This window comes from Periplaneta americana, chromosome 2 (assembly GCF_040183065.1).
Source record: "Periplaneta americana isolate PAMFEO1 chromosome 2, P.americana_PAMFEO1_priV1, whole genome shotgun sequence".
Lineage (NCBI taxonomy): Eukaryota > Metazoa > Arthropoda > Insecta > Blattodea > Blattidae > Periplaneta > Periplaneta americana.
The window spans coordinates 41,178,468-41,188,671 of NC_091118.1; the positions used below are offsets into that span (position 1 = coordinate 41,178,468).

The 10,204-nt window shown below is 35.6% G+C and overlaps 1 protein-coding gene across 1 annotated transcript; it reads right to left on the reverse strand.

Moving 5' to 3' along the window:
- Positions 1-376: 376 nt before the first annotated feature.
- Positions 377-9,655, reverse strand: LOC138692927 (coiled-coil domain-containing protein 86). Its single transcript, XM_069816288.1, has 3 exons — positions 9,337-9,655; positions 4,159-4,363; positions 377-562 (listed from the first exon to the last, which is right to left on the reverse strand). The coding sequence occupies exons 1-3, from the start codon at positions 9,528-9,530 to the stop codon at positions 476-478; spliced, it is 486 nt and encodes a 161-aa protein (XP_069672389.1). The 5' UTR covers positions 9,531-9,655; the 3' UTR covers positions 377-475.
- Between the last annotated feature and the right edge of the window lie 549 nt (positions 9,656-10,204).

Genomic DNA, 10,204 nt, shown 5'->3' on the forward strand with positions numbered 1-10,204 from the left:
CCTTCAGCCATGTCCTCACTGCACAGCATATATTTAAATTGAGGACCGTTTTTGCAAAACTTGCTAACTGCAAAATTTGCAAAATTGAGATTCTTATGGATTCGTTAACACAAGGTACATGATGTTCAAAGCGTCTTAGTAAAATTGGGTTATTTCTCTTCATTGTAGTGTGTCACAGTGTGATCGTTTTTTCAAAACTTGCTTTCTCCTATAAGTGAGAGATACAGCAAAACTTGCTTACTATAGTGTTTGTCTCTCCTGTAAAATTCAATTTTTTCAGTTAGGAAGTTTTGCAAAAATGGTCCTCAATTATTCCTGTAAGAACTTGGTCTCCCTCCTTACTCTATTGGCTTTCTAAATAAAGCAACAACTATCATAATACAAAATAATCATCTTTATTTACAAGAAATGTTTTATAATTCATATCCCTTTTTTAAACTTTAGAAGTAGAAAGTACCAGTAACTAGTTTCCTTGTTACTTTCTTACTACCGTTGTATCTCTCTTCTCAATTTGTCGTAGATGCTTCTTCTTCATTCTCTTTATTTTGGCTGTATTCTTAATCTGAAAAGGAATGTACATCCAATCATACCTAGTTACCCACACATAGTCTAAGTTAGAAGAAGGACGAAGATAACATATCACTGAAACAGGAACTCCCAACACTAACAATCTAAAGAAAGAAGTATCAAAATGTGAAACATTAAAATCAAGAGACAAAAAATTTAGAAAAAAGATGTACATATGAGGGTAATTTCATAAGTCATGGTAACCATATTATATCTTACTTACTTACTTACAAATGGCTTTTAAGGAACCCGAAGGTTCATTGCCGCCCTCACATAAGCCCGCCATCGGTCCCTATCCTGTGCAAGATTAAGCCAGTCTCTATCATCATACCCCACCTCCCTCAAATCCATTTTAATATTATCCTCCCATCTACGTCTCGGCCTCCCTAAAGGTCTTTTTCCCTCCGGTCTCCCAACTAACTCTCTATATGCATTTCTGGATTCGCCCATACGTGCTACATGCCCTGCCCATCTCAAACGTCTGGATTTCAAGTTCCTAATTATGTCAGGTGAAGAATACAATGCGTGCAGTTCTGTGTTGTGTAACTTTCTCCAGTCTCCTGTAACTTCATCCCGCTTAGCCCCAAATATTTTCCTAAGCACCTTATTCTCAAAAACCCTTAACCTATGTTCCTCTCTCAGAGTGAGAGTCCAAGTTTCACAGCCGTATAGAAGAACCGGTAATATAACTGTTTTATAAATTCTAACTTTCAGATTTTTGGACAGCAGACTGGATGATAAGAGCTTCTCAACCGAATAATAACACGCATTTCCCATATTTATTCTGCGTTTAATTTCCTCCCGAGTGTCATTTATATTTGTTACTGTTGCTCCAAGATATTTGAATTTTTCCACCTCTTCGAAGGATAAATCTCCAATATTTATATTTCCATTTCGTACAATATTCCCGTCACGAGACATAATCATATACTTTGTCTTTTCGGGATTTACTTCCAAACCGATCGCTTTACTTGCTTCAAGTAAAATTTCCGTGTTTTCCCTAACCGTTTGTGTATTTTCTCCTAACATATTCACGTCATCTGCATAGACAAGAAGCTGATGTAGCCCGTTCCATTCCAAACTCTGCCTGTTATCCTGAACTTTCCTAATGGCATATTCTAAAGCGAAGTTAAAAAGTAAAGGTGATAGTGCATCTCCCTGCTTTAGCCCGCAGTGAATTGGAAAAGCATCAGATAGAAACTGACCTATACGGACTCTGCTGTATGTTTCACTGAGACACATTTTAATTAATCGAACTAGTTTCTTGGGAATACCAAATTCAATAAGAATATCATATAATACTTCCCTCTTAACCGAGTCATAAGCCTTTTTGAAATCTATGAATAACTGATGTACTGTACCCTTATACTCCCATTTTTTCTCCATTATCTGCCGAATACAAAAAATCTGATCAATAGTCGATCTATTACGCCGAAAACCGCACTGATGATCCCCAATAATTTCATCTAAGTACGGAGTTAATCTCCTCAAAAGAATATTGGACAAAATTTTGTACGACGTCAACAAAAGTGATATTCCTCGAAAGTTACCACAGTTGGTTTTGTCCCCCTTTTTAAAAATAGGTACAATTATGGACTCCTTCCATTGTTCTGGTACAATTTCCTTTTCCCAAATAGCAAGTACAAGTTTATAAATTTCGCTATATAATGCACTTCCACCCTCTTGTATTAATTCTGCTGGAATTTGATCGATACCTGGAGACTTGTACTTTTTCAGATTTTCTATCGCAATTTCGACTTCTGAAAGCGTGGGTTCGGGTATAAATGGCTCAGCAGTTTGTATTTCAATTTCGTCCCGATCATTTCTATTTGGCCTATGTACATTTAGTAGTTGCGCAAAATAGTTTTTCCATCTGTTTAGGATTGATGGAGAGTCTGCAAGCAAGTCACCATTCTCATCCTTGATCACGTTTACCCTTGGCTGATATCCATTCTTAAATTCCTTTATACCCTTATATAAATCTCGAATGTTTTTATTCTTACTATTTGTTTCTACCTCATTCAGTTTTTCCTTCAAGTAACCTCTCTTTTTATTCCTAAGTGTACGACTTGCTTCCCGTCTTTCATTGAAATAATTATCTCTCTTCTCCTCAACTGGATCCTGTAAGAATTTCAATTTTGCCTGTTTCCTTCTTTCTACTACCATGCAACAATCTTCATCAAACCACGGTTTCTTTTTCTTAGTTTCATAATAACCTATGCTCTGCTCAACCATATTATATCAGCCAATAAAAATGCAGGAATAGAAAAATTCACTATCTGTGATTTAAGGTTAATGGAATGTGCTTCGCAATGCTAGTACCAAATTGGGTCCGGGTACAGGAGGCAATGGGTAAGAGAAACTGAAAGTTTCGTAAATATAAATCATTGTTTTATTATGAACAAAAGAAAACAAACAACATTACTCACAGCTAACACCCTACGAAATAATCCCCCAAGGCTTCCACACATCTCTGCCAATGATGATGCAAGCATTCAATACCATCGGCTGTGTATGATTCGTCTATGTGTACCATTTCTCGTCGAAACCCTGTTAAGATGTCCTCCCTGTTTGCAAACTGCTTCCCACATAGTGGCTTCTTCAATTGCTTCTCGTAGGTCAGAGTAACACTGACGAGCATTTCGAAGAACTGCAATTTTCACACATAACCACTGTTCAACTTCACTTACATTCATCTAGGAGCACAGCCTCTAGCATACTAACTTTTGCGTGTGCTGTCAACTAGCCACCAATGCACACAGACGCAATCTGGCAGTGGCATCCCGTACTGTGTACAACAGATTTTCAAACGTATATACTGCACTAACCACATTTTCGGTTATTCAGAAGCTATAACATGCCATGACTTATGAAATGACCCTCGTATAATTCCATTAATAATTTCTGCTATCAGAATTGTTCCACAGAAATATAAACATAAAAATAAGCATTTATAATAAATTATATCATACCATAAATATAAACAGAAATCAGCAATAATGGAAATAATGGCATATAAACAAGAAATATTAAGAAATGAAGATTTTAATACAGGCAGGAGTAAAAAACAAACGGCTTATCGTATGATAGAAGTACACTAAGCTAAATAAAACAGTTGGAAGTTTCATAAAAGTATACAGTCTATTGTATTTGGAAATTCAACTATAATGAAATAATTACCGGTATTTATGCACAATTAGGCTACTTTAATTTAAAATTGATGTGATTAGCTACGTCATTCTTTTATAGAAACAAGCAACTTCAACAAAATCCCATAATAATTTCAACAATACTAAAGTGAGTGAGCTGTATATAATTATATAGCCTTTCATATATCTTCACCGTTCAAATACTTGTAAAATTTTTAATAAATCATTTAATTTAAAAAATTTTATCAATTTCTGTCATTAAACAAAAGAAATTAAATTCACTGAAAAATTTATTTTTAGTATAGCCTATACATTACATCCATATTTTTGGTCATATGTAGTCATTCCTGTGTCATATATTTTAACTACTTTTATGGATATATTTGCATGAATATTTCTCACTTTTAGTCCGAATGCTAATAAGAAAAGATAAAATACCTACCACTTGAACTATTTCTGATTTCCTTTTATTTTCTTCTTGTCGTTTCAAGTTTTCCTGCCTACGAAGACGTCTTTCTTCCTTCTCCTTTTTTCTCTCTTCCATCAAAGCTCTCGCATGTTCTTTAACATTCTTCAATTCCTGTCTTAGTAGATCCTTCTTCTCTTTAGATAACCTTAATCCTGGTGTTTTGACAATTGATGAGAACCTGTTAAAATTGTAAACAGATTTTTAATAAGTTTTAAATGAGAAAGCAATAGATAATTATTCGAGATGGTTTGGAGAGAATCTCTCCCATTGCCGATGAGCATGTGTTTGCATGCACAGATACACAGAAATTATTTAAAATATATTTCAGTAAGTATAATTATAGCTTTATCTTACATCGAATGGTTTTCTCATTACATGTTTGAGTAAAATGTGCTAGCTCCTAAAACTTTTGGAGTTTTGTCTACTATCTGGAAAGGACCTTCCCCATATCTTACATTTCAGCATTCTACTATTCTCATTCTACAAACCATAAATATACACGTGAATGGTTCTGTGAGACTGAAGATGACTTAAAAATCTTTCCACATTATTTATTATTATCCATTGCCTCCCACCGAACATCCTCATATTCATCTTCTTTCACTGTGGCTGTTCCTCAGCTTTGGAATTCCCTACCGAGTAATGTCAGGGACTGTCAGACATCAAACCAATTTAAGAATAGGCTAACAAAATATTTTTCTAACAATTCTTGTTAGCAATAATAGCTGTTTCAGGTTTCTCAATGTTTAATGGTTATATATATCACAGATAAATATCTAAATTATCTCATTATTATTATTATTATTATTATTATTATTATTATTATTATTATAACTATTTCTTACCAATGTTTATTATTGTCACACTAACATTACTTATCCAACTTTCATTATTTACTTTCATGTTGTTTTATGGTCTAGATATTAATGTAATAACTATGTAAGCAATTGTATTCAATTAAAATTAGAGTCTGGCTGGGCGGAAGAGAAGGCCTACTGGCCTTAGCTCTGCCAGATTAAATAAATAAATTATTATTATTATTATGGTTTGTACATTTTCACAGAGCAATATACAATACTTCTAAAGTAGCAGCCACTAAATCAGGCAGATGAGAAAATTATGCTGTCATCAGATATGGAAACAGCGAAGCAACAGATTCTTGAAAGTTGCCTATTACCTCTCCACATGGATTGACAATGCTGAACGTGAAGTGCTGTCTAGCAGAATCACAACTCCTCGCAGCTAGTCCACCCAACCACATATATCCTTACAACATTTACACTTTTTGGGAACACTAAAAGTCCCATGAAAAAATGTTTCACACAAAAAATTTAATTCAAGGAATTTTAGGTACATTTTTCCCGCAAAAAAATTTTATTGGTCCAAAAAACAGAAAAGCCTTCATTTACTGAAAATTTCAATACATGACTTTTCGGATTTAAATTTATTTCTTTAGGTTTTTATATTTTATAAACACGTTACAAAGAACACATCACAGCCATAACAAAATTACAAAACACCTACCTCCACATATGCAGAACACATCATAAATGCTAACCACACCCACAGAGACATCAACACAGACATGGAAATACTACACATCCAACCAAAAAGCCAGAAATTAAACACACTAGAACAATATGAAATATACAGACACACAAAAACACACCCCAACGAAATTCTCAACACACAACTCAACTTCAAAACACACACACTCTTTGACTCTACACTATACCACAGGAACACACCCTCACAGGAAACAGAACAAGTGGCGCCAAGACCAACAACGACCAGTTCTGAAGATGACCCATAAATAGGTCGAAACATGTAAATGGGGTACGTTGAAATTTAACACAGGAAAGTCTTACTATATACATATTCAGAAGATTTTATAATTATTTAAAGTGGTTTATCTAGAAAATAATTATACTTTTAAAATCAGCAGTCTTTCCTGAAGCTAATGGTACAATTTGTTTTGCAACAATGTTGGAGATAATATTAGGAGCTCGGGAGAGAACAAACTGCCTTGCTCTCTGAAGTGGTTTGTTCAATCGAACATTTATACTTAGATAACCTTAGCAACACCGAAATTTCTCTGACCTGCCTGATTTAGTGGTCACTAGACTAGACGGCAATTCGGAAGGCGGGTGGCCACTAGATGCGCCGTAGCCTGTACGGCATGTGACGTCACAAGCTTGAACAGGAGAACCAATCAGAATCAGTCTATAACAAGCACTTCCTGAGTTCGTTTGTTCATGTGCGAGTGTTTCAATACATTGAATAAGTAAAACTAACATTTACTATGTGTATGTAAGGTAAATAAATGGAAGAAGAGACTGTAAAAATACAAGTATTATACAAGCAGGCGCGGAAAATAGTGTTTAAGGTGTATAATTATTATAAAAACGTTAACGAGCAGAACGCTGCCGACCATCTTGATGCTGGCAGCAACGTTGCAGAAGCATGTGGTGTGGGATTGAGAAACGTGCAAAGAATATTGTTAGTGAAGGAAAGAAGGTTTGTTTGGTGTCATGCTTACAGTAATCAACGGCTAAGGTCATTATTGTCTTTTGATAATTTAAATTCTCTCCTGCGCTATTTGTATTGCACGTGCGTGAAGTACGATGTGGCAATGTTGTACGCTGCCTTGCTCTCTCTATCTGTCTCTCTCAACGCAAACGCTAGCAGACAACCCGCCTTCCGAATTGCCGTGGACTCTAGTATAATTCATAATCTGTTCACAGTATCTTTTTAGAGTGGAAGTAAATGCCTATGTTATAAAAACAGTCCAGGCTGTAAGTACAGCAATGTAGTTTTATATACAGAAAGTCTCAGGAGGAATGGAAAAACTTCAGAATAATGTAGTTTGGGTTAATCTACATCAATTTAACCTGATATGCCTTATGTCCGAAGTGTAATGGTTGGGAAGTTATTGATGGGCGAACTTTTAAATGGAGAGAGGCATTATAAACTTATTTCTACGTCCTAAAACATAGTTATATGATACATTATTGAAAATTTTACATCTTGTGTTGTTCTAATAAGTTTATTTCATAATTAAGAACAAACTCAGTGAGAAAATTAAGTAATTACACAAGACAAATTACTTATGGATTCAATGAATTGTAAATTCATTTCAGGTACTGGTACCGGTTCTCTTTCTGATCTCAATGAAACACTTGGTATCTTGCCAGTTTCAGAAAACTTCCGATAAACACAAGAAATAACAACCTAGATAGAATCCTTCAATTGGGAAAATGCTGTGTGTATTTCTCTACAGCAACCAATATATTGCCATCACAAAATCCATGAACAAAAAGCATGTCTGCATATTCACTATGTGAATACAAGAATTAAATGACAAGTGAATGACTGTGTATTCAGTTCTGCGTTGCAACGCTCACATGTTGCCATGTGAAAAAGATCTGGCATAACATGTCAAGTATAATACACAAAACCACAAGACGTTCCAGTATTTCTTCCCAACCGTTACACTTTGGAAATAGGTAGGCTATATAAGGTTAAATCAATGTAGGTTAACCCAAACTATATTACCCTGAAGTATTTCACAGTCCTCCTGAGACACCCTGTATTTGTCACTAAGATAAACTGTAGGCCTACATTGTAAGAGAAATATCTCTATTATGATTATTTTATTAAAACAGAAATAAAATTGTTCGCGTAGGCTTCCGCGGCTGGTGTACATGGTCTGTGGATAAGCTTCAGGGCTTCTACAGCATTGTCTTGGTATTGGTGGCTGATGTTTCGACTGCTGTGTTGTGGTCATCTTCAGAGCAGTTGGATAAGGAAATAGTCTGTGAGCTCGTATATATCGCTCTGAAGATGACCACAACACAGCGGTCGAAACGTCAGCCACCAACACCAAGACAATGCGGTAGAAGCCCCGAAGCTTATCCACAGATCAGAAATAAAATTGACTTTGTAAGCTTTACACAACAGTCATCATTGTTACCAGAGACTTTTGCAACACTGCTCTTTGATTCCAACCATAGTAATTGTAGGCAAGTAAGTAAGAGAGACATTTAGCTACAAGGACAATACACGTTATTAGCCATATTTTGTGTATTTCTTTCCAAATTGAGGCAGCTTACTGTACACTGGGAAAATATGATCTCTAGGGTGAAACTGAGTTATAATAATACAGTAAGGTAAGTTTTTCAGCTGGTTAGACTGAAGCCTTACCAACTAGCCTATTAGGTTATTTAGCGATTATAGCGAGATGGTATTTGGCGAGATAAGACTGATAATTTGCTATGATATTACCTAACATTCTCCTTACATGTTGGGGAAAATCTCGCAGAAACCCAACTAGGTATCAGCCCAAGCGGGAATCGAACTCACGTCCAAAAGCAGCTGGAAATGTGGGGAAAAATAGGTAGGTTAAGATGATGATGGAAGTGAGAGGCGGGGACAAAAGAGAGAAGGAATGTAAAAATGAAAGCTCCATTTTTACGTGAAATCCATGTGCAACTTCGAGTGGAAACAGGCATAAATAAACGTATGTTAAATTACCCACTGTAGATGTTCTTTTTGTTAATAAATACAGTAAGTTCATTTATGTTTCATAACAAATTATTTACTTAAATAAACGAAACTTCGATATCTCCCCACACTGCACACCGGAGAGAAAACGTACCGGTACTTGAAAATTTTCACATTCCTCGGCCTCATACCGCTTATCTATCCCCTCATTTAACCCATCTAACCCATAACCCCATAACGAAACTCAGTTCAGGCGTCAGTCCTGTGTGTGGTGTTGGAAGATAATCTAAGATTGACTAAATAAAGACAGAAGTTCAACATACTCTTCTTCAATGTTTAATCGAGAATTATGTTAATTGCAGTATAAAGAAAACTACATTTAGACCTACAACCTACAAGAATAGAGGAGAGACTGACAACTGTATCATACATATAACATGAGCAAAGAAGTATGATTTCTTTCAAAGAGAAATTCAACGTGAAGTATTAACTGTGTGAAAATATCGATCGCTGACACCTCCTTAGTGTCAACACGGTGTATAGAAATTATGTAATAAAAATAATATTGGAAGAGGCTGTACAGCTATGAAAATCTATGTAAATAACTATACGACTTTAAATGCCTGGAAATACGAATGACACACGTACCTTTTCCTTTTTTCTTTCCATACTCTTCCCGATTTTGGTCGCCCACAAGGCACTGAAGTGGCTTTCTTATTTTTTATATCCAAATCAGATTCCTCACTGCTGTCATCGCTGTCGTCTTCCACTTTCTGTTCATTTTTATCATCTTCAGGTGTTTTTGTCTGGGCAAGAATATCTTCTAGTTTGATAATTTTCATAGTTCATGTACTTCTATATTATACAATAATATAGTTAAAATAATTATCGTCTAATGTTAACATAACCCCACACCACAAAACATCAACACGTGTTACTGCTCGCTAAAATGGTTAGAATGCGTATTCTCCCACAGATCACACATGCAGTGTTGCCAACTCGATTCTTAAAAATCCGCTGTGAAGCCGTGTAGAAACCGCTAAATTACTATATTATCAATGTAAAATTATATTTTGCCGCTCTGAGTGCTAAAAATACCCGCTAAATCCCTATATTAGCAATACAAATTCCATAAATTTTATCCGCTAAACTAAGCCGAAAAACGTTAGATCTAGCGGAATAACCGCTGAATTGGCAACACTGCACACACGATTCCTGCTTGCTGTTCAACATTCATGAATGCCAACGTAGTGTACAGAAAAGAAATAGTGAGTACTGTTCAGGAACACCAACCTCCACCCTCTAGTGATTATAAGATTGGCCGTAAAGCGCTAGTAGTTAACACTGTCAACAAGATTTTAGTTTTTATTACCTACGGTACTTTACAATACTTATTTCTCCACTTCTTCAGTGGTTGCCCTTTATTCCCATTCTCCATGTTTTCCGAGCCTTCTAGTCTTCTTGCTCCAAATTACGGTTTATCATCATCATTATTATGCTATTTTTCCAGGATATT

What these genes read in the sequence shown, in the direction of transcription:
- LOC138692927 (XM_069816288.1), bottom strand. Translation starts at nt 9,530, where the DNA reads ATGAAAATTATCAAACTAGAAGATATTCTTGCCCAGACAAAAACACCT. An exon ending in TGGAAAGAAAAAAGGAAAAG is followed by an intron (nt 4,364 to 9,336) that starts GTACGTGTGTCA and finishes CAATTTTAACAG; the next exon opens with GTTCTCATCAATTGTCAAAA. An exon ending in AATCAGAAATAGTTCAAGTG is followed by an intron (nt 563 to 4,158) that starts GTAGGTATTTTA and finishes ATTCCTTTTCAG; the next exon opens with ATTAAGAATACAGCCAAAAT.